Genomic DNA, 26,095 nt, shown 5'->3' on the forward strand with positions numbered 1-26,095 from the left:
TGGTTGCTGGCTGGTTGTTTAGTTTGGTTGGTCCCTCACAGATTCTCACTATTAAACCTATTTGGGGGTGAACTTGCAAGTATGGTCCAGTTGGCCCCAAACTGTCAACCCACCTTCCACAGACTCCTAAGTGCTTGGATTCCAGGTTATGCTACCATACCTAGTTTCCTCATGTGAACTTTAAATGGCAAAGTTATTAGTCTTTTACAGTCTCCTGTCATTATAATGATTTTGGCACATATGTTATTAAAGACATTGCACAAAGAACTGAGAATTGAATAGAATATGCTGGCAAGTAGGAGAGGTTTCCCTTTACTTCCTCACAGTCGACCAACATTTCCTACTGAAAAACAAAATGAAAATTAAAGCTGTCATTCTTAACTTGCCTGGAAACACTGACAGAAGAGAATTACATTATCTCTAACTTCTGACTGTCATTTCATATGAAAATCTTCACTGCTCCCAAAAGGAAAAAAAACAGGATTAAATAACTTTCTACTTTTTTAAGCAGGATATTATTTTAAGAAAGGAAAGTCTAGAAAGAGGAATTTATTATCAAATGAAACATATAACACTAATATGAGATTCCATACTACTCCAGCTGGCTGCAGATCAAATAGTTCAGGGTGAAACGGAGCCAAGGTTATTGCTGAAAAGTCCCTTTCTTTTATGGGTGAGCAAGGAGTATCACTAGCCCAGAAGAGCCAGGAAGAGGCATATGAAACTGAAGACAGTGTCTGGGCTAGCGCCTTGAATTCAGAATCAGGAAGTCGTGGTTCTATTCCTGGCCCGGCCTTGCATTGATTATGGCTATCTACAGGAGACTGGAGCTCCCTGACAAGCTAAGCATTCAGTCAGTGTTGAATCTGCTCTGCCAAACAACTATGATTTGGAAGCATTGACTATTTTCTTGATTTTTTTTTTGTTCTTTTCCACATGCTTGGCATTAGAACAGAGCCAATGTGGGCTGATGGAGACATTTTTCTCTGGACTTTATATTGTCTTCAGTCTGTCTGATGTCTGGCAGTGGGTGCCTCCTGCCTACCACCATGAGTGAGTGCTCTCAACTCTGCTGTTTAATTAAGAGCATTTGGAGAAGGAAACACAGCCAGGTTGTCTTCCCTGGGTAGAAGGAAAACATCAGAAGATCTCTATCACTTAAACCTAACCAGTTCAGAAGCCTCTGGGAGATTTGTATGCTCGCAGACACCATGGGAATCAAAGTAGCCTCTCTGCCTGCAGACACCATATCTCTTCCAGACTAAATAGAAAGCACTGTTCAATTTTCATCACGTATAGCAATTCATATGGAATGGAAGTTAATGTCCTGATCCGATCTGCCTAGTCTCTACTGACCTGTGTCAGAGAAAGGGATAAGGAAAACATCTATAACAACAGCAGCTTGGGGAGGGGGAACACCCTTATAGAAGAAGGAGAGGGGAATGGGATGGGAGGCTTATGGACAAGAAACTGGGAAACAGAATAACATTTGAACTGTAAATAAAAAATATTCAATATATATAAAAAAAACAGCAGCACACATTATTGGCAATTTGCCGACAACTGGTTACAGTGTCAAAACATTAGGATGTTTCTGACCTACCTGGGTGGTGCTGGGGGAAAGTGCCATATACCATGCTCCTGATTTGAGTTCATCATAGTTAAGTAAGTACTTTGTGTTCATTGGGGAAAAAAGACTATGGCTCTCTCAGCATATGTTTGTTCTGAATGCACTAGATTCTACACTACTGAGCCTATAGGATCATGGAGCTGTCCTTGCCTATCCTGCAGGCCACAGGACACCAGAATACATATGGCCTTATATTTAATTTTGGGCCCCAACCACCCACTAGACAACTATTCATATCCAGAGAAGAGTAAACAGAAATAATGGGACAATGTGAAACTATGTCATATGAGAGAGGACTGAAGGAGACAAGGAATAAGGGAAGTTCCATGGTGAAGTGTGTGCTTGGCATGCACTCGACCCTTGGCTTGATGTGCGATAGCCCCCACGACTCAAGGAAGGAAATTGTGGACATTTCACTAGAAAAACCATGAAATGGAAACAGCAGAATTCTCTAAATATTTGAAAGGTAACTTCACAGAATAGATAATATTTATTGTGCCTTAACCTGGGGTTACAAGTCCTTTGGAGGTTCAAAGACCCTTTCATGGGGACCACATATCAGATATCCTACACATCAGATACTCACATTATAATTCATAACAGTAGCAAAACTACAGTTACAAGGTAGCAATACAATTAACTTTTATGATTGGGGGAATCACAACCTGAGGAACGATATTAAAGGGTCACAGAATTAGGAAGGTTGAGAGCTACTGACATAGAGGAAGAAGCTGGGACATTAAAGGGGACAGAGATCCAATTACAGCTTCTGAAAATTTTAGTTGTGTGAGTATAAAATAGGTTGCGTGGTACAAAACTAAGCAAATAGCACATGATGTAACCATGAAAATGTTCACTGAGTGATTACTGAGTACAAATCAGACAAGATGACTTTAAAAGTTCTGTTTCCATATCCAAATGTTACATGTGGACTTAGTAAGAAAATATAAATATAAAAATCTGCCTTGAGGAAGCAGAAGGATCTTTACAAGCAACAGATAGAGCAAGGACGGTAGAAAGGAGAGGGAAGAGCTGGAGAGACGGCTCAGCCGTTAAAGGCTAGGGCTCACAACCAAAAATATAAGCAGAGGGAGGAGAATAATTAAGAAAAACACTGCATGTAAGTTTATGCCACACTTTGCAGACAGGAGTGAGTGCTATGGAAAAATAAGTACGTGAAATAAATTAAAGGAATTATTTCAATTTCCTTAGGTTGGTAAACCATAATTCCCATTGGTTTCACAATCGGTGTTTTCATTCACACCTGTCTCCCTCCTGTTGGTCCCCGGTCCCACTTACTGCAGACCCAGTACATCAGCTCACAGAGCGAGCCGCAGTCTCCCTTCTTCAGCTCTGTCTCTGCTCATGGCTACATGAATTTGAAACCCATTCAGGGACTGTTACACTACAGGAAAACAAATGCTCAAATGTATACTTTGCTTTTATCTGAAGAGACCGTTGCTCAAGATTTTCCAACATATATGGTATGCCCACCCCTGTGGAAAGAATATGAACTACATCGCTCCTTTTGTAAAAGTTAGTTACAAAGTTTCAGGTTTCTTTGTGGCATTTTCTTAAATATTTATTTATATTTGGCATACACCTTCCTCCCCTCCCATTCTTCATCCCTATCGCCTCTGTACCCCTCTTACTACTCCTCCTTCCACTTTTATACATATTTGTTGGCCTCCGCTCTCACCCAGAGCCTTTTTTGTTTCCCGTTGGGCTCATTTCTCATTTCTCAGCCCACTCACACTCATTCTCTAGTAAATTCACATCTCAAAATTGGAAGCTAGCATGCACTTTTAAGAGACAATATATAATATTTGTCTTTTTGCATCTGTGTAATCTCAGTTAGCATACTTTTCAGCTCCATTCATTTTCCTGAAAATTATATATATATTATATAAATTATAAAATGTCCCTATGTATATGTTCCATATTTTAATTATCCATTCATTTGTTAATGAGCATCTGGGTAGATTCCATTTACTAAGTACTGTAAATAGAGTAGCAATAAATGTGTGTGTGTGTGTGTGTGTGTGTGTGTGTGTGATATTTCTGTTGGAGAATCCTTAGCATATATGACCAGTTATAACTGCATGCTCTATTGTAAGCTTGTTGAGAAATCTCCACCCATATTTATCTACATAGTGACAGAATCAACTTACACGCCCACTTACAGTGAATAAGAGATTTTTTGCCTCAAGTCCTCACCAGCACTTGTTGTCATTTTTTTTCTTGATGATGGCCATGCAAATGAGGGTGATAGTGTAGCTCAAGTAGATTTAATTTGTATAGTCCTAGTAGGTAAGGACGCTGAACCATTTTGAAAGTGTTTACTAGTCATTTATGTTTCTACATTTGAGAACTCTGAGTTTAGTTTCATAGCACAATTTTTTTAAAATATCTATTTTCTTACTTAGGTTTTAACTTCTTTGTGTGTACTATATATTATATACTGAATATATATCGGGGAAGATTGTCCACCATTCTCTAGGCCATCTCTGTATATTGGACTCTTAATCTTAAGATTCTTAATCTTTTTAGTTGTTGATTTTTACTTCTTAAAGTCAAATATGTATTATGGCCTTCTCATAAATAACCTGTTGCCTCTTTATAATCAATAAATGGTGTGTGCAGTTCAGACCTCAGTGCATAAAGGCTAGAACTAGAAGAGAGACCTTAGAATAACAGTACTTACTGATCATGTGGCATCGCTCAGTGTCAACTGTGCTTGAGGTTACAATTAATATTGTTTGCTAATATTTAAAATTAAGTCAAAGGGTTTATCAAACAGAACATCATTCGCTGTGTCCTTGTAATGACCTCAACTTCACAAAGAGTACGTTTTCTTCCTTACAGTGACCTTCCGAGCAGAATCCACTTTGTACGACCGCTGCCTCTTCCTGTTTCGTCCCCACCTTCATCCTCACATCCCTGGCTTCTCATTGGTTGATTTCATTGCAGTCTCTCTGCCACTGTATCTTTCTTCCACTTGGTGCACTGTCTTCCTGACTGTCCACTGCCTCTCCTCTTCCTCCTTTTCCTTCCCCATCACTCTCCCTTCATCCCTCTATCACCGGTCTTTATCTTTACCCCATCATCTTCTCCTTTCCTCTTCTTCCCATTCCAGTTTGGCTCTTAATTGTCACAGAAAGCTTTTTCATGAGTATGTGTATATTTTATTCATGTTGTATAGTAATTTTATATATTATACATTAACATATTGATTAATATGTTGTCTATTAATTGATATATGATAGTTGTTTTAAATATTAATATATTATGGGCATATATAGGTAGACAGGAATACTGTCATTATTTATTGCATTATCCTATTTTTAAATTCCTACACAGTTTCTATTTGAAAGTGTTTATAAATCTGTTAATTTTCATTGTTTATTTCCCTGAGGTTGATTATAACATTCAAGACAACAGGAGTTTTGTATGCTTTGCTGATGGCTACTCAGTCCAGTCCCTTTAATGATGCCTGATTTAAAATAGCTATAATAATTTAAAATGGAAAGATAGATGCAGAGAAGGCAAATTTATCACATTGGCCTTGAATTGAGAGAAATATTCAATTCATAAATAAACAATTTAATGTAGAACTCTTCATGGACCATACTAACAGAATGAAATTAATTTCCATTAAAGAAGTCAAAAAGCCCAGAATCCTCACATACACACTTGTATTTTTAGGCATGGACTATTACTAGAGTTTGGCCCTGAATATGTGAAACAGTTGAACTTCATGAGATGTTAAAAACTTGACTTTATAAATAAGGACAAGGATATTTATACAAAGCATTGGACTTTTAGTCACGCTATTTTAGGAGGTTTTGTAGATGTATGGCCCACAAACTCTTGACATTTCACAGTGAATATAATGAATGGTATTAAGGAGGAACCCATGGAGGCTAGAGGAAAGAAATAGGCTTAATTGCCTAAGAGAATATCATGGGGCAAGACTGTTTCATTTTACCCTTCTGGCAGACCTCTGAAATAATTTGATGCTCAGCCAATAGATATAAAAAATATTTTTAAGAGTATGAGCTCTATGTCCAGTTAATTCAAAGACAAATTGCTTATGAGACCATCACCCATGGGTCCAGGGTAGCTGCGGATGTATTGCTGCACCCAGCATTAACTTAGTAGCTGGAAAAATATCAGCCTCTGTTTTCCAAGGCATGTGTATTATTATCTCTTGGCAGGATTGAACTCACTACTTTTCCTGAAAATGTGTTGCTTCTGTGGTGTAGAACTTGATTCCATTGCTGCTAGGTAGAAAGTTTGAATCTCTGTCCTTGAGGCTATTATTACTGAGATGTGAATGTCAGCCAAAGATAGCCACATGTGGACATAGAGATGCATAAACATTCACCTTCCCAAACACATCTTTGGTTCAAAAATAGAAAGAAATTATATTTTTAAAAAATACACTGGAGTAGTAAGTAAGGGAGTGGATGACTCTATACTAAGATTGTTCCCAATTGGAGGAATACTCATAAGCAAATTTGATGCAAAAATTTGTAATGTTTCCAGAACTTAATTTCAGGTTATAAGCAGAATTACACTATGAAAAACACTGCTTTGTGTGTAACAAAGTTCTGAATCATTATTGAATAGAATATAAAGGTTAAGGTTTCATTTTTGCAAATGTGGATACTTTTAAGCCCAATAAAAAAGTTCACGTCAGTCACTTAATGTTCCTCAAGAAAGAGATAGTGGGAATAAATCAAACCACAAGAGTTGCAAAGTTTTCTGAAGGAATTAGCAGATGTCCAAAACTCTCTATTTAGTTTTATCGTTAATCTGCTTTTAGGAAAAAAGAAGCAGCTTCTTCCTTTTGTATTAATCTTTTAAGCCAAGGGAAACGTCTGCCTTTAGAAATAGATCATCTAGTTTTGAGTAACACACATCTCTGCATGTGTGGGTAGCACTGGCTTGGCTGAATGGATGATCAAAAAGTAAAAATTATTAAATGGTAAGGCATATGCATTTAGTTCTAGCACTTCCATAGACAGACACAGGTGAGTTATTTGAGTTCCAGACCAGCCAGGACTACATAATAAAACCTTGTCTTTAAAAGAAGAAGCAAACAAGAAAATATGAAATTGTTAAATGGTAAAGCTGAGGATAATATGAAGGAATTTTGGGGCAGAAATGGGGTATTGTCATATTTCATTGTATATAAATTTCAAGAAAATGTTCAAATAAATTATTTAATATTAGCTAAGTGATGGTTATTACTAACCATCAATTTGTCAAAACTCAAAATCACCTGGAAGAGGAGACTCTAAGATTATCTGTGGGAAATTATTTTGATTACATTGATTGAAGGGCAAAGACATGCCCACCATGGGTAGCACTATTCCCTATGGAGAAGATCCTGGATTGTGTAAAAGTAAAGAATATAATCTGAGCACTGGCATATCTTCACTAATTCACTGCCATCTGCTCTTGAATATATATACATATATTCATATGTATTATGAATTATATGAATATACATATATTCATATTCTTGAGCATATATATATATATGCTTCAGATTTCTGCTGCCTTGACTTCCTGCAATGATTATTTAGAAAACTAAAAATGAATCCTTTCTTTTCTAAATGGCGCTTGTTAAAACGTATCACTGTACTAGAAAAGAAAGTACTCAAGAGTTAATTCTTAGATGAATTTAATATAATGAATCAATTATTTAACCTCTGAAAGGTTGCTCTCTCTATCAAAAAAACACATTGTTTAGCTTTTAAATAATTAAACCTATAGAATTAGATTCCTATTTAAAGAATATAAAATTAGATTAACTCATGGCACCCCTGTTCTTCAGAGCATTTAGAAAATTTAAAGGGGGTAAAAGAAATGCTCAGGGCTTGAAAGTTGGCTCAGTCGGTAAAATGGCAGCTGCATAAACGTGGGGACCTGGATCCCAAGAATATGTAAAAGCCACAGTTAGCAGCAAGCTTTTGTAACCACAGGTCTGTAATACTGAGACAGGTGGACCTTTAAAATTAATTGGCCAGACTGTCTACAAAACTTGATGTTCAATGAAAAAACATGTCTCCAAAGAACCAAAGGCCTCTCTACTCATCTAAACCCATGTATGCATGTACCCTCACACATGTGTACATGCATCCACATTAACAAGTACATCCACCACATATACACAAAAAATGGAGAGGAGAAGAGAGGACAGGAGAGGACAGGAGAAGAGAGAAGGACGCAAGACAAAACTAAAAGTCAGAGCTGTGTTGATTACTTTCATCATTTAATACTTGTTACTGAAGCAAATCCCCAGCCTGACATCCTCTGAGGACACATCTAGGTCTCATCATGACCTTGTTTCCCCTCCTTGAGTTTGGCCATGAGCAGTCCTTTTAAAGTCGGTTCTCTTCAAACAAGTATCCCAGAGATATGGAAAGTTGGCAACTTGACTCACAAATTATGCTTCACACTGAAAGAACTAGACCAAAGTCCACTGCATCTCTCAACAAAGTGTCTTTCCAAAGAATTGTCTATGTCTTGCACGGTCCTTTTTTTTTTCTTCACTCAATATCCTAATCAGCTCTGACCCTCACATAGCATAGGGGTTGGGATTTCTAATAATTGACTTGGTTTGACCACACAGGAACTGTACAGTTATGTCCATGTAAAGTTATGTACAAGGACAAAAGGTGCTTTAGTTACTGCTTTAAGTCAAAGTCTTTCCAAATGTGCCTAAATCCCATAGTCGTCAAGATAAAAAGCCATGTGTGTGTGTGTGTGTATGTGTGTGTGTGTGCATGCCCCATTGTTAGGGGCCTATTTTAAGTGTGGAAGAATAAAAAGAGACTTAAAAAAGGAATCTTGTCAGTGCCATAACTAGAAACAGTAACAGGTAAGTGTTACCTGCAGAGAACTACTGATCATATAAGCCAAAAATTTGGCTTACTTCATTTTTCCACAGTATTTCTCTAAATAAAAACTATTCTGGTGCAAATATTTTTTGACATGCCTTAAGTACAAATTCACAAATATAAGAATCACACAAATAAAAAGTGTATGATCTAAAAAAAAATTAAAACTCATAAATAAGTTCTCCCAATAATAATTAGGAAATCGGAAATGTCTATAAGTACTGGTAGTCATTCTACTTCTTTTTTGTGTATTGAATATTCATACACTAGATCAGCATCTTCTCCATAAAAGGCTCATTGATACCCAGCCTAGACCTTCTCTTCCCTGTCAAATGAAAGACCGCCCACTATTCAGTGTCCTTTTTGTCACTGTGCAGAACAGGGAACTTTTTATTCTTTCCAAGAAATGACCTTTCAGATTTAGTAACAGCATGTTCTGTTCCTCAGGAAACAAGGGAAGATCGAGACAGGACACGGCTGGACTCCATGGTGCTGCTAATTATGAAACTGGACCAACTAGACCAAGACATCGAGAACGCTCTCAGCGCTGCCTCCTCTCCATCCAGCACCCCAACGAACCTGCGGCGGCATGTCCCTGTGAGCTGCCTTCTCCCTACTCTTCTCCCGAGTGGAATAACGCCTCCTGTGTCTGTTCTCCTGTCATTTGTTATTAGTGTTTAGTTTTGTTTTGTTTTGTTTTGTTTTTCAAAAAACTTGGGAGGACCCTCAGTCCTGGCCCACACTAGGCAATCTTCCTCTTTGCTATATCGTTAGCCCTGTTTTTACTTTGAGACACAGACTAAATAAATTGACCAGACTGCCCTTAAACTTGCTTTGAAGCCCACACTGGCCTTGACCCAACTATCTTCCAGCCTTAGCTGCTCAAGAAGCTAGGATTACATGTCTGTGCCCACTAAGCAAAGTTAGAATAGGACCCTTTTATTTCACATGGTCTCTCTTAAAAGTGAAACATCTTTGATGATGGCATCCACTAATAAATGAAACAGAACCTCATAGAGATCATTCAGTCATTTCCTTATGTCACATAGAGAATCCATAGAGACATAGATGATGACCAAATATTTAACATTAAAAAGAAAACAAAGCAAGCTTAGAAAATTTTGCTTCTTGGGGATTAAGCCCTCTTTGTTGTAATAGTGACTTGTACTACTGTATTTACTACTATTCAGAGACATAATGCACCCCATTGCAAATGCTGTGTTTATCTTGATAACTACACTATTTCCAGCTTTTCAAGTTATAACTAGTTATTTCCAAAATATGAATTATCTTATTCTATAAACTTACATTGCATGAAAAACATGTTTAATATTTTCTGCATGATCAGATGAGTAGATGAATGGAAGGATGGGTGGATAGATGTGAATATGAATGGGTAGATGAACTGGTGGGTAGATGAATCAATGAGTGGATGGATGGGTGGATGGATATATGAATGGGTTTTTGGATGGGTGAATGTATGTATGGATGGATGGATGGATGGATGGATGGATGGATGGATGGATGGATGGGTTGTGGAAAGGGTAGATGGAAAGATGGGTAGATGGATGGATAGTTGGGTGTGTGGATGGTTGGGCAGATAAATGGACATATGAGGGTAAAGTAATCCTGCTTACTGCAAAAAGTAATTCTGATGAAGGTGACGTGTTAGTACTCTAAAATATACTATAAAAATAATGAGAAAGACAGAGGTAAGAATTTTATCCCATTAAGTTTATATAACAGATGCTCCAATGGTATTCCAAAACTCAAAATAAAATTTAGAAGAAAGAAATCCTGAAATTGGCTCTACCCAATTCCATATTTAGCTTCATGTTTAATGGCTTAGTTTATGTAGATCTAACATATATAGCATAAAGCTTAACTGTAAATAAGTCATCCCTTTTCTACTAAACAAGGATTTGCATTATAATATAGTAAATAAACTACATCAAAAAAATTGTAAGTGAGATCCAAAATGTAGAAAATCACATAAACGAATTTGACACCTTCTGAAACAGGATTGGTATAAAACTAGATTTCAATCTTGAAAATTCATGAAAATGAAATTTTAATTTTTGGTAACCTTAATAAGTTTCCTTATCTGTAGAGATTCATTGCAGATACATTCTTTACCATGAGCCATAACTAAACAACTCCAGGAAAACCCTGTCCCTCTTCTCCTAGGGACACACCAGTTATTTGTAAAGAGTTTCATTCGAGCAAATAGGAAGGGACCTACAGAAACAACCTTTCTAGAAACGATAGAAAAATCCTGTCTCCAATATTTCAATCAAATTAAAATTTCACATTCATTTTCTCTAGCACCTTTAAGCCAGAAACATCTTATTTTCATGAGGTCCTAGGTGCCTCTTTAAAATTCATGGGGTCTAGAGTATGGACTTTTTATTTAAGTTTTCTGCAACAAGTTATTAATTTTGCCTGATTTTAATCTCTCCCTTCTCTACTGCTCCATTAAAGTTTTCTAAGTTCTCATATATAAAAATCATAGCTGATATTTCTATCAAATACCATACTTTTGTCTTCATTTCAGAAAGAAAGCTATCTGTCCCTCCATACTAGATTGGGTTCTTTCTTATGTGGGAAAGATAAACCAAAAACCATGAATTAATATACATAATAATTAAATCATTTGTCTGCATCTAGTTTTTATACTTCTACATCAACTGTAAGCTGGACTTTAATATGTCATACAGTATCTCACAGAATGTTACTGAAATCATCATCATAATTCTTGCTGCTGTAAACATAGCATCAATTTAGGTTTTCATCTTATCAATAGAGTTGGAATAAAGCAAAATCAGTCAGCAGAAACATTAGGAATGTTGGTGCCTAAAGGTAATTGAACAATTAGTGACTTTTGGATCCCAGCTTTGGAGCTGACTATCTAAAACCATAAGAAGCTTGTCTAATTTCTCAACTACAGGTTCATGTAAGACAAAAGATACACACAAAGGTTAACTCTTTAACTACTGGCTTCTCATGGAGAAAAATGAACTAAAATACATAAGCAGTCCTATACAGATCTAACCAAGAACATTCTTGGCCGTTGTTGACTCTTTTTGCGTTCCCTCTAAGCTCATATTAGACACTGAGCAAGGCATGAACAATACACACCCCTGAGCCTCAAAACTATCTTCTGATCTTTAGAGTTTTCTGAGTCACACTTGGTCTTTTTCTCTGCTTTTTTGTTGGTTTGTTTTGGTTTGGTTTGGTTTCTGACATTTAAAGGTGATGGTAACATTTTTTTTTCATTTGCCTTTCAATTCCTTTTGATAATTGCATCATGGAAGAAGGATTATGGTGTCATAGTTATGATCTTGATCATCCACCAAGGAGCACTAACCCAAGCGAGAAACTGCCTCATCCCCTTCCTCTCTCTGCTGCCTATTTAACTTTAGCAGAAAGAACACAGTACACAATGAAGCAATGGCTTCTCTCCTAACCCACCCACTGTGTGTAATCATATTTAACAAAATCCCTAGAATTAATTTTCTATGTAATAAAGAGTATAATTTGAAGCAGAGACTGGGATGATGAACAACAACATTCATTTGAAGTAAAAGGAAGAGGTAAAGATTTGGACATAGCTGCTTGGAGAAAATCTAACAAACTGACTAAACATTGGTAGATTCTTGAAACTCCATGATCTGATTGTTTTGTCAGCCAAAATCTTGACCTTGTCAGAGCACCCACTGTGGACAGTCCTTCAAACCTTACTTATGATAATACTCTCTCAGAATGGGTGGCAGATAGAAGTCGAGGCTAAAGGACAAAGCAGTAGTAGTTGGTGCACACTAAGCTTTGCATGCGTTGTTTTATTTTATCTTTTGGTCTGGTGATGAGCATCAGGAAGGATTTACTAGGGTCACACAGGGTGGAAGTGAGAAGTTTGCCAAGTGTCACACAGCTTTGAAGAGTCACTTTCACATCTTTCAGAAAAGCCAACTTTCATTCTACCACATTGTAAATCTTCCCAAGACCTTTTCTCCTCCGTATCAAAGTATTCTTGAGTTTGAGCCACTAATTGCTTTTTGTGTGAATGTATAACCTAGCGGACATGGGTAATCTTTTGGGACACTTCAGCCATACATGGTCAAGGTTCACCATGTTTCAACCCTTTTGTGACCCAACATACCATATTCTTTTTACATAGTCTGTCTTCCTGATTCTTGGCCACTTTTCCATCAATTCTGTCCTCCTGACATCCCAGGAGTAATTGCGCTATTCTTAGCATTCAAGCTTGCTTCCTACATTGACTTTCCCTACAATTTTGCTGTCTGCTTCTTCTCCAATTGTCTACTCATCAGTTACATGTTGTGGCCCTCTATACCCTGCTTCCTGATTTTGTCCTTTACTGCTTCCATCCAGATTCTTGATTAACTTTCCTATTGACTCACTTTAATATTCTCCCCAGGAATCACCTCCCCTCCATTGTCTTCTCCATAGTGAATACAGGCAGTGAAGACTTATTTTGTGATGTGAACAACTATGTAAAGAACAAGATTCCCACTATTTTGTGCCACAGTTGGATGGCGTATAGACCTCTTCTATGGCCCCACCACAATAAGAACTCCTCTTATTGTGCATATTCCATCTACCTGACATGGGGGAAGCATGGGTAACAATGATACAGAAGAGTCTGATGGTACTGTAGGGCATCAGACGCATTACCACAGCAAAAGTGGGCGGTGCCATGATGGTTCAGGTCTTGCTCACCATTCAGTTTGCTGAAGATGGTTAAATAGGGAGGGCATGAGTGACAGATTGTGAAAGAGTGGACCTGAGATTTCTCACAGTGGATTTCTCACTGGTAGAAAGAAGAATCTCTACATAGTTTCTCATCCATGAAATTTCTTCTTCAGTTGTGTTTTAGGCATTCACCAAAACAGCAAGGTAGTTACTTTAGGGGGTGTAGCTTTGAGGTGAGGACCTGAGATTTAAGGTCACTTCTCCCATGGAATGGGAATGTAAGAGATCTGCCTCGCCTCTGGGTGTCATTGTCTTTTCAGTGATTATAATAATCCCTTCCTCACAGGAAGATAAAATTGAATACAGATACAAGCTGTGAAATGTGCTCTATGCAGAATAACAACACAAGGCTAATAAATTAAAAAAATTATTATTTCTCCTCATACTTATTATCGTGTGGTTATAAAAATAAAAAGTTTACCATGTTAACGACTTCATGAAGTTATGAGTAGGAAGGCAAATGAATTCAAAAGGCCCATTATACAAAAAAACAAATTTAAAGGGGCAAATTTAATTAATTACCTACTACCTGTAGTTATATGTTTAATATTTATAAATGTGTTTTGCTGTTATCCATTTCATGTTAATTCAGTTTAAAACTCAAGTGAGCTATATACTTTAGAATAAGATACTTTTTGTTCCCCATGAAAAGACATAAAAAATAGTCTGATCTGAAGTCATTCTCAGCACGAGAACCTTGGTTACAATTATGTACTTCACATATCCATATGAGGAAACACACACATGCCCTCTCTCATGCACAAATTCACATGCCTAATAAAGCAGTTTCATCATTCATATTCATTTACCTGCAAAATATATCATAACATTCCAACTGTGGAAAATGGCTTTCAATACTATTGATGAGTTATAATGAAGGGAAATAGCATTACTGATACTTTGAATTAAGACTGGGAGGATTTTTTTCATTTGCCATTCACAGGGCCCCTAGAATGCACTTTGTTACCTATGTGATACTAAGTGAGTGACTGGAAGTCACATTCAAATAAAGATTAAAGGTGAGAGGAAATGGGCATGTAGGAGACACTCGTACGCCTCTTTTCATGGTTGTGTATTTGTCTTTTAACAGGATCTGGAATCAGGATCTGAAAGCGGAACAGAGAGTATCACGGTAAATCAGACACAGGTGAATCTGTCTTCAGAGTCCACCGATCCATCATCCACTCCAGCGAGCAATTCTGGAACCAAACCCAAAGCCATGGTAAGTTGTACACAATCCCAGACTCAACAGTCAGTGTTGCCAAACATGAGGTAAGTGTTGATAGCCTTCTATCCAGCATGGAAAGAAAACTATTGGAGTCTTAACTGTATCAGTTTGATGCTATTTACTGAAGTATCACCCTAAAAGTGTATGCTTCTTAATTTTAAAAATGGATACATAAGTAGTTCACTAAGGCAGGCTTATGCAAATCCAGAATTATGCAAAATATGGCCCATGACTTCTGTTATACAATTTTAAAGAATGAAGAATTTGAAATGGGGAGTTGAGTTACCAGGTGCGGTTATCATTGACCACATCACATACTCAGTAGAAAATCTCTAAGCTTTGATGATAGATGAGCAGATAGATGGGTAAGAAGTTGTCTGAGATGCCATGATGATATGCAAATACAGATGTGTAAAATCACTGCGTCATATTTTGTGGACATTCAATGATGTAGACCATTCAAAGCCCAATATTTAATGCAGTGTAAGTTACTGTCCTTGTTGCCCTGGTGATTTTACAGTGCCATCTACACAAATGAAAGAGAGAGTGTCCACACAGAATAGCATCGCACAATAAATTCTGAGGAAAGACAGTTTCCTTTAAGTAAAATGTGAATTGCAAGGGCAAAATAGCATTTGACTCTAAAAGGTAACATTTATGGGGAAGTAATTACTGCTTCAAATATCTAAAGTCCACACAGTTCCAAAATAACCTCTCCTGGTTCTGTGAAAATCACAGAGCTATATTGTTTTTTCAATCCCCATGTTAGCTTAACATGGAGAAGTGAGTTTGTACTGTTTGTTTTCCTGTCTTTAAAATAAAGGCAGTTCTAAAATGGGACTAAAAGAATACTCTGAACTTGAGACATGGTAGATTCACTGGGATTTAAGGGGAATCAAAGCACACTGTTAAAATAGCACATGGGCCTGGCTTTAGTATTTATATAGGCAGGACTTAATTTGCCCCTTGTCATTTATATGCAGATCATTTAGTTCTAACCATCTACTCATATCTAACATATCACACACTATGCCAAATTGGAAAAAAAAGCCACAGACAAACAATATGTTAGCCAAGTCTTTAAATAGCTTCCATTTTATCAAAAATGGTAGGTATTTAAACAGTAAAAGTCAAGAAAATGCTACAACACTATGATAGTGCTAGGTGAACAGGGAATAAAAATATGCATACTATTGGTTTTGGGATTCAGTAAAATGGCTATCAATTAGCAACAAGTGCTAATAGGAAAGCTTTAATGGAATGCTGTACTTTTATTGATGATAAACTTCCTTGGCTTACCATTATATAGATGTTCTTTAAGGATCTGTATAGCCATGTGGGATGTTATACTGTCTTTGTGTCTTTGGTGGCTCAAGTCCATCATCTATTATTTAATATAAAGATGCTACATAAAAATTTTTCAATCTGGACACTACAGGTTTTTATGGTTCAATTTTGGTGAGATTTATTCTTCTTATGTTTTGATTGAAAGACAGAATTCATGGCTTAACATGTACTAACATTAGATGTGTCACTTAGTGGGTATTCACAGCTGTGCCAAACAAGAGTCTTGCACATTTTTATATCCATGTGGCTACCACTCAGGACAAGACAAATTCTGAGGGACAGAATGATATTGGCTCTGGATTGGATACTCTCCTATCACGCTTCTCCATTTATCTAAAAATTATATGATTAAAAGAAGGTGGTGCTTAAAGCCATTTTTAAATTCAATTTACATTTTCTCTAAAGGGTTTATTTGATATATGCTTGTTTGTGAGGTATACTATTATAATTTGATGCATGTATGTCTTGTGCCATGATCAAATCAGGACAATTGATGTTTGTCTGAGAGCTTGCATATTGGGACAACAAATATAAGGCAGAAAGAGCTAACTGAGAATGGCTTGTATGTTTTGAAACCTCAGATACAATCCCTAGTGACACACCTCCTCTAATAAGGCCACACCTCCTGATCCTTCTCAAACAGTTCTACAAACTGAGGCCAAGCATTCAAATACATGAACCTATGGGAGCCACTTCCACTCAAACCACCATATCACCTTTGTTTCACCTGCAATAATGTCGTAAAATGTTTTCCTTATATTTCGTGAAATATTTTCTAAGCTTAGAGTCTTTATAAGAACCTTTGTTCATTTTGAGTCAATGTTTTATATCTTCAAAGATAGGAATCTAGTAACATTATTCCAACTTCCTGTTCAGTTTCCATAGAAGAATAACTTGAAGAGACTTTCTCTGATAGAGACAATTGGTCACTTGTCAAAATCAGTTATCTGTAACTATGAGTTGATTTGGGGGGGAAGTAGTCTATTCTGTTTCATTGGTTTGTGTCTGTTTTATGTCAGAATTATGGTAGTTTGATCATTCCAGCTTTAAACTTTTTTTGAAGCCAAATATGATATCTTAGCTTTTTATTACTTGGTTAGGGGATCACACACATTTTGTGTTTTTCTTTTCTTTTCATTTCCTTCTGTTTTTTTTGTTTGTTTTTGGGGGGTTTTTTGTGGAGGATGTATGAAAACTCTCATTTTTGTCTTGATTGCAGTGTCTTTATAATCTGTAGTGTTAGTTTGGATGAACATTTTTATCAAGACTTCTGATTGATGAGTGTGGGATGATTTTGTCTTCTTATATGTGAGCTCTATAATTTTCCCATCATTTTAAATTTTCCATTGGGGAGATATTTTACTTCTTTCTGGAAATACTTTAATTCCATTTATTTCTCTATTTTGTGCATACATATGTGTGTATGAGGAGGTCAAAAGACAGATTTCAAGAATCAGTTCTCTCCTTCTACTAAGTATGTCCTAGGTATTGAACTCATGTATTCAACCATGGTATCCTTACCCCATGAGCAATCCTGTTGGTGCCCATTTTCTTCTTTAGTAAAATTTATTTCTGAGTAATGTATTTTTGTAAGACTTTGAATATACTTGTTCTAAATGGGATTTTACCAATAATCCTACCCAGCTATGATGCCCATAAACCATATGACATGATAGTCCTAAGGGTTCAGTACTGGCACACATACCTTGGTAGTAACCAATAGACCTCTAATTGGATTTGTGACCCAAGAGGGAAACTGTACCTGATCTAAAAACTGAAACAACTGCCTAAAGTTAATGAAGCCATGAATCCCGGAGAAGAACCTCAACCCTTAACTACATTCTAAGTGGTTCTCATTATACCTGTAAAGAAGTGCGGTTCCCACCCCTCCTGAAAGATTTTTCCATTTTAGAAAATTGAGTCATTTATTTCTGATACATAGAAATGCTCGTTAACTTTGTGTTCTGGATCTTTACTGAATTCCTTTATCAGTTCCAATGATTTGGGTGGGTTTTGTAGTATTTTCTCCATAAAGAATCATGTCATCCTCAAGCAAGGATAATCTCACTTTCTCTTTCTTGATCTGGTTGCCTTTGTTTCTCTCTCTTGTCTAATACCTCTGATAAAGATTTCCAGAACTGCATGAATAAGAATGGTCAAAGGAAGAATCCTGACTTTGTTCCAGGAAACTATCTCATGTTCTCTGCCTCAGACATTTGGTTTTGTCATTTTCTTAAACTACTTTGTTCAGTTTAAGATTTGATGAAGAGTAGGTAAATTGTCTGCCATGACCCCAGTGCATAGCTGTTTACTCTGAAGCCAAATGAGTCCATATATCCTATTCCTTTTCCCTCACTGCTGGCTTGATAGAATCAGGTAAAAACCTATCCAGTCTGACATTCAATTGTCAGTAGAGCTGTCCTCTCTAGAAATCGTCCATGTTTTGAGGTAGAAAAAGAGGAAGGATGGGAATATATGTAATATTTTTGACACTTTATTGTTTGGTTAGGTTTTGTTCCTTAATTTTATTTCATTCATTTTGATTTTTTATTTTCGTAATTAGCACACAAAGTATTAAGCTTTATTGTGCCATTTTCATGCAAATTTATCTCGGTTGATTCTTCTGCTAGTGTTCCTCCTCGCCCCATCTGTCATTTGTCCAACTATGCCGCATGGATTTCTTTGCCTCTTTCCTTTTCCTACCCTAATTTCTCAAAACAACTTTTCACCTTTTCCTTGATCTCCTATACATACATTCACATATATGTGCATATATATTACAAAGTAGGATCTCTCTATGATAGAGAACATGTTTTTGGGGGTGTTATTTTTTGTTTGTTTGGGGGTTTTTTGTATTTGGGTCACCTGCCTTAATATAATCCTTTCTAAATCCATTCCAATTTCCTGAAACTTTTCTTTTCTTTATAGCTTAGTAAAATCTACTGGGTATATGTACCACAATTTCATTATCCCTTCATCTGTTGATGACTGGACTCACTTCTCTGCTATTGTGGAATGTAGAGCACTAACATGAGTGTACTATGTGCATCTCTGTGGTCAACTGGGAGTTTGGGAAGACGCCCAGGAATGGTACAGCTGAATCATGTGATAATTTTAATTTTAAATGTTTGGGAAACTTCCATACTGATTTTCATAATAGCTGTACTAGTTTGTATCCCTACAACTATAAAAGGAATCTTGTCCTCCCCACACACACAAGCCAAGTTTTTCTATCAGTTTTCTTGACGATAGCTGTTCTGAATGAAAAGAGATGAGATTCAAAGTGATTTAAATTTGCACTTCCCTGATGGCTATAGATATTACACACTGTTTCTAAAGATTTGTGTGTGTTTACATGTGAGTGCGTGTTGTGGCGTACACTTCTGTACATGTTCCTGCAGAAGCAGAGAGTGCCAGATCCTCTCTAACTTGTGAAGCAGTGGTGAACCCTTTGATGGGCTACTGGAAACCAAACTCAGGTCCCCTGCTGGAATAATAGCATCCTCATCCTCTGAACCACAGCTCCACCTGTTAAATATGTCGAGAATACTTACTAGCCACAGCCTTTCTTCTTTGGAAACTGTTGGTTCATTTCATCAACCCATTTCTTAACGAATGTCATTAAAGTTTAAGGCATTTAGAAACACTGTCTTCTTCTTTTTTATTAATCATTCCATTTGTTTACATCTCAAATGATATCCCACTTCCTGGTTACCCCTCCAAAGCCCCCATCCCACATACCCCCTCTTCTTCCCCTCCCTTTTGCTCCCCCACCCATCCATCCACCCTCTTCCTTTGCCCCACTATTCCAGCATCCCCCTACACTGGGCATCAAACCTCCACAGGACTAAGGACCTCCCCTCCCATTGAAGTCAGACAAGACCATTCTCTGCTACCTATGTATGTACCTAGAGCCATGGATCCCCCTCTGTACTCTCCTTGGTTGGTGGTCTAGTCTCTGGGAGCACTGGGCGGTCCAGTCAGCTGACACTGTTCTTCCTATAGGATTACAATCCCCCTCTGTTCCTCCAGCCCCAGCTCCCCCACCAGGGTCCCTGAACTCAGTCTGATGGTTGGCTCCAAGCATCCACATCTGCATTGGTCAGTTGCGGGCTGGACCTCCCAAGGAACAGTACACCAAGTTCCTGTCAGCAAGCACCTCTTGGCAACAGCAACAGTGTCTGGATTTGATGTCTGCTGACAGGATTGATTCCCAGGTGACACTGTCTTAATCCAGGAAAGGTATTGTGTGCCAGTAAGGCCAGCACTTAGGAGATTGAGACAGGAGGATAGTGAGTTCAAGAGTACCAGAACTATATAGAGAGACTATCTCAAAATTACACAGATAGGTAGGTAGGTAGGTAGGTAGGTAGGTAGATAGATAGATAGATAGATAGATAGATAGATAGGTAGACAGACAGACAGATAATAGATAGACAGACAGGTAGATGATACTCAACATGCAAGTATGAAAATATGAGGTCAGATCTTTAGAACCCACATAAAAATCCCACACATAGATTGGGGATCTGAAATAGCAACACCTACACAGTAGAATGGGAGGTGAAGACAGAGAATTCCTAGAATCTCTGGGCCATGCCACCCAATGAATCCAGTGAATGAACAGGAAGAGATGGCAGAGGTTGTCCTCTGCCCTGTGCATGCATACTGTGCATACACACACATGCACACACACACACACACACACATATGCATGGGCACACGCACATCCACATGCATGCACATGTATTCTATACATGCATACATAGACCCACACACATTAACTAACTAAATAGATAGTTCTTTTCTTCATTTCAAAAGACATAGTCCATACTATGTTGTGCTCCAATTTATATTTTGGCCATCTCCATAGAGCCACAAGTTATTCTTCAAATTCATTGCCTCAGAGCAGCTCAGTGATCGACGTTCTTGTTGTCTACAGAGCTAGAGTGGAAGGAAAGAAACTCATGATGGCGTGAAGCCAGGAGAAGCAAGTTCCATGGTCAAAATGATAAAATGTTAGTTTAAACTCCGAACTATTTTATAATGTCTTATATTATCAATTTTCACGTAGAATTTTTTTTTTTTTTTTTGGAGCTGGGGACCAAACCCAGGGCTTTGCGCTTGCTAGCCAAGCACTCTACCACTGAGCTAAATCCCCAAACCCCTTCACGTAGAATTTTTAACAAGACTAGTAATTTTGTGTAGTGGTATCCACTGTTTAAAATTGAAGCAGAAGACCTATCTCTGCACATGACAGCTGCCAGCATTCCTTTTACTGAAGTCTTATATGAAAAAAACGTATGATAACATTAAAGATTGGCTGCAATTTCAATACCAATTCATAATGTCACACAATGTTAGTTTTTATACACTAAGAAAATTGTGCGTGTGTGTGTGTGTGTGTGTGTGTGTGTGTGTGTGTGAATTCACTTGTGCATGGGAGTGTGTGTACCCAGGTAAACACATAAAGGTTAAAAGCAGCTGTCAGGAGTGAGTTCCCTCCTCCCATGTGGTTCTGAGGATCAAGCTCAGGCCTCCAGGCCCAATGAGGAGTCTTTGCTCACTGAACCATTTCATCTCCCAACACACATATTTTTTTTAAAAAAGGTTATTTAGTCATCTCCGACATCAAGAAATTTGAATTAGTACAGTTTACAATTTCAGAAAAGAATGTAATCATCTTATAAAACTGCCTTTGATGTTCCTGCTTTTCAATTCTACTCTGACATAGCAAAGCACTAATGTTAAGCATGTGGAATTTTAAAGAAATATTTGCCTATGTCCACGAAAATCATTATTGTTTATAGGAAAGACGAACAGAAAAATTTGCAGCTTTGTTGAAAGAGAAACTGTTCCAATGGAGAGCTAGAAATTTTTCCTAAATATGACATTAGCCATTGATCATTGTGAGGAATTGCTTAGAATTCTACAATTCAAAAGCATCATGGGTTCCACTCACATATTTTGTATTTGTAAATAATATTAAATATGTAGCTCATTAATGCAGGACTTTTAGAAGCACATTTTTCCACAGCCATTGCTTTTAGATTTAAAAATGAACTCATAATTCCTCGATTCAGTGGGTAAGTTGTAAGAAATGACACCTGTTCCCAGGGGGTTTCCAAGTGACACAGGAAAGCAGTTTTGGGGTACGTTCCTTGCTTGAACCAGTACCTCTTCAAATGCATCTTTTCCCTTTTGATCTAGGAGTTTCTGTTTGCCAAGAGTGAGCCGAATTTGTACCTAATCATCCTGATCCTTAATACCAAACTTTGAATTCAAACACTGAAGCACTTCATGAGTTAGCAACGGTGATATTCTCCCTTTTCTGCCTTGGTGACATGAGTCTGGGCACAAGGTGACAGGAAGAAAACTCCCCCACACCCAAAAGAAAAGTCCAAAGGTGGGGAACTGTGTGACCTGCATAGATTTCCTTAGGTCAAGAAACAGTAAGCGCACATCTTATTACCTTATTACAAGTAAATAACATTGCAGAGTCATTTCTACAGCCCAAGATGTGATTGGATGAACTGTCCCCTTCATGTTGCTCTAGCAGTCAGAAATGCTGGTGTCCTGTGTGACTGTGTGAGCTCTTGAATCCAGTTTATATTTTCACACAAGAGAAATAACAGCTTCCACTTATTTCTGTGCACCCTGGAATGGCAAGCCACCAAGCTGCCACATCATAGCAACCAGCAACATAACTCAAAACTCTGAGCAGAAATAATGACCTCTAAGCCATCTTCACAGTCTCTTCTGTCTCCCTTGCCAACCTGGTTGTCCCAACCTTCTAATTATATATGCAGTGTCTTCCCATAATATTTTTTACTCAGATGCTAACAGGTTGATAAATATTTCTATGCTGGTCCTTTGGCAGCCCCTGTGCTTACTTCTGCAAGACGGTGAAAGCTATTTGAAATGTTTGACCAGCAGTCCCACGTGGATATTCAATACCAAATAGACAAAGTTTACACAGAGGCCCTTCTTGACTAGCTGTGGGCAGGGTCTACCACGTACCAAATTTCTACATGAAGAAATAAAAAAATTAAAATATGTACCAGGCATTTCGGTGTCCTGAAGGTCGTAAGTCTGAACAGTTCAAATCATACAACAAAACTATGAAAGCAGGGAATTGTATGCTATTTATCCTTGCCGTGCCCTGAGACCCCCTCACAGGTACATGCCTGTGGTACTAGCACTGGAGAAAATGAGGCAGGAGAATTCTTGGAAAAGACTGGGCAGAGAACATGATAAATTCAAGAGCAACCTGGAAAGCATTTCAAAGGTCTATTGAAAGAGATGGGGGAGAGGAGAGGAGAGGAGAGGAGAGGAGGGGAGGGGAGGGGAGGGGAGGGGAGAGGAGGGGAGGGGAGAGGAGAGGAGGGAAGGGGAGAGAAGGGGAGGGAAGGGGAGAGAAGGGGAGGGGAGGGGAGAGGAGGGAAGGGGAGAGGAGGGGAGGGGAGAGGAGAGGAGAGGGAAGAAGGGACAAGGGGAAGAGAAAATTAGAGCTGCTCTTGACATTAACTGAGTATTTCCTATACCAAGTGCTCTGTTTTTAAATCGATATTGAGTGCGCTGTAGCTGGATGCTGCCTTTGCTGTTATGGGTGTTTCTCTGAGTTCCCACTGTGTTGGCAAGATGCCACAGCTCAGATCTACCAGGTTAATGGATCCTCAGAGAAAATCCACTGATGTCCATGAAACCAACTATCCCTGTCCTAGTAGATACACTTCCTGTGGGTGTTCTGCCAGGCTATTTTGACCATGGTAATTTACCAAATGAGCATTTACTCAAGTTCTGCAAAGCAGAGCCATACCAACAGTTCAGCGCTGCTCACACCTTGTGGGCCGGGGCAACACAGCACGGCTTTCCTCCCTCTACCCCAGCAGGGCTTCTTTTTGTCTTTTTAAGCATTGGCCTTTGAACCATCTGCAGTGCAAATTTCACTTAAAGCTCAGACTAAACAAACAGGAAAGAGGGATATAATGAGGGATGTTTGTGGGAGTTCTGGAAGTCACCAACATGGAAACACACTGTTTGCATCCCTAGGCTTCCTAGACCCCCAAGCCAAATACCCTGGAGGGCAATAACTGAACCACAGCATGAGAGAGCCCATACATCAGAGAGGTCACGCTCAGCCCGGGGCCTATGATGATGCCACTCTCAATATTCAACACGTCTGACCTCTAATTTTAGATATAACTCTTGATAGTTTTTTAGTACTTTGTATTTTAGGAAAAGGCAGGGTTTTAAAAATATTTCTTAATTCTCTTCTTCTATTTAGTCTTAGAAATTTTCATACATGTGTAGAGTATATCTTGATCACCTGAAAATTTAGACCTCAGAACAAATAGAATCTTGATTTAAAATTATTGCACAAGCAAATGTTAACCAAGTATTTAATTTTGTATTTGATATTTAGAGCATCCATCAAAACCGTGGCATCATCCCTCCACTGGTAATATATTTATAGCATTCTGTCTATATTAAATATATCATTAGATATTACTATTGTAGGAAGCTCTACATATATTTTATTTTCATTTTAAATATCTCTCAGATAGTTATATAGAACAGATATATTGGTCAAAGGAAAGGTTTTAATGAATACTGTTTAATCTTTTCACAGATAATAGGTAATTGAACCTATTATTTTAATCAAAAGGTAAAAGATCAAATTATTAGCCATGTACATGCCTATCTAATCAATCTATGTATGAAATTGTTCCATATTTTAATTAAGCAAATGCCTCTTTAATTTTTAATATAGCTGAACTCTAGTTCTACTACTGTTACAAGAGCAAACTGTTTTGTTTATTTTTTTCCTGCAAAAGCAAGTAGAAATCATAAGACACTAAAGACAAGAGTTGATCAGAATCTTTGGAGTCAAACCACAAGACCAGGAATTGCCTAGAGATGGCTACTGATGATTATTCTAAGACGCAGACATGCATGGACACGGGGGAGGCAGAGTTGCTCTGAGCTGGTTGGTGTGCAGTAGACTGTTGCATCAGTAGAGTCGGCACGGTGTTTTGGCACTTGGGAGGCAGCATCTCAGCATGGTACTCTGGGGATGGGGGCTCTTCAGGCTTGTCACACACGGAAGCCATAGAGCTGTTGCTGACCATTCCTGAACCAGTCTATTTTTGGTCCTTGGTAGACCCTAGGAAATCATTTCACCTTGAATGAGGTAGTCTTTCCAGGTCAAGGATATTTCCCAACAGGGCGGGCAGCTGCAGCTGTTGGAAGCCACTACTCCCCTGAAACACAGAATTCAGCCATGGAATCTAAGGAAGGAGATTCAGAACATTTGGCTACCTGAACATTTGGTTTTGAAAAAAAAAGGTTGTAATTCATAACAAACAGATGTTATTCTCAAATTTACTCAGGAAAACTTTTACTTAAGACTTCCGAGAGGAACTAGCAATGGGACAATAACCAAGATTTCTTGTGGGGGAAAAAGTGTGGAATTTTATGTAAAACCCACCAAAAGCATCATCATTATTGTAAGCAACCTAGTTTCAGTAAAATATGGTGCGTGATGCTGTACCAGACAATATAACTGAAGTGGCTTTCAGGATTAACAAGAAAGATTGACAAAAGGGAGAAACAGATGAACTTTAAACAAGAAAACAAGCTAATTTTTATCTTTAAGAACTTGAATTCTATACCGGGGCATCAAGTCCAGGGTGGTGAGGTAGGAGTGAGTGGGTGGGTGGGAGGGTTGGGGAGCACCCTTCCTCATAGAAGCAGGAGGAGGGGGTTGGCAAAGAGGAAACCAGGAAAGGGATAGCATTTTTAAATGAAAATAAATAAAAAATAAAATATCCTATTAAAAAATTACAATTAAAAAAAAAGAACTTGAATTCTACAAGCAGTGTAAGAAAATTCATCCAAAGTCTGTAGACAGCTAAGGAAAGGACAAGTAGGCATTGGCGTACAAATTCAGGCCACAAAGCAAAAAGGCCTGAAGAAGGTAAGGCTGGAGAAAAAGGAATATACAATCGGTCACATGACCGGAAGTAGAACTGATAGTTTAAAGGTTCCCAAGATAATCGGCCTGGGAAACTGAAATAGTAAAGTCATTGAATAAGAAGGACAATAAAGATCAGGAGCTAGAATGAAAAGAAATTATAATCAAATGCATGAAACTAATTTACATATAATGCAACACACAGATTTTAGATATGGATGATTCTAGGA

At 37.9% G+C, this 26,095-nt stretch overlaps 2 protein-coding genes across 2 annotated transcripts in view; both read left to right on the plus strand.

Annotated features, from left to right (window-relative positions):
• Erich1 (glutamate-rich 1) overlaps positions 1-26,095 on the plus strand; it is a gene marked incomplete at its 5' end in the record, with an annotated part of 52,793,804 nt that overhangs the window by 32,595,423 nt on the left and 20,172,286 nt on the right.
• Dlc1 (DLC1 Rho GTPase activating protein) overlaps positions 1-26,095 on the plus strand; it is a 379,420-nt gene that overhangs the window by 86,869 nt on the left and 266,456 nt on the right. For both annotated transcript variants that reach the window (XM_087589032.1, NM_001370997.1), the window contains 2 exon segments: positions 8,989-9,138; positions 14,405-14,536. In XM_087589032.1, the coding sequence (XP_087445158.1) occupies positions 8,989-9,138; positions 14,405-14,536 (282 nt within the window).

This window comes from Rattus norvegicus, chromosome 16 (genome assembly GCF_021556685.1).
Source record: "Rattus norvegicus strain SHRSP/BbbUtx chromosome 16, alternate assembly SHRSP_T2T, whole genome shotgun sequence".
Taxonomy (NCBI): domain Eukaryota; kingdom Metazoa; phylum Chordata; class Mammalia; order Rodentia; family Muridae; genus Rattus; species Rattus norvegicus.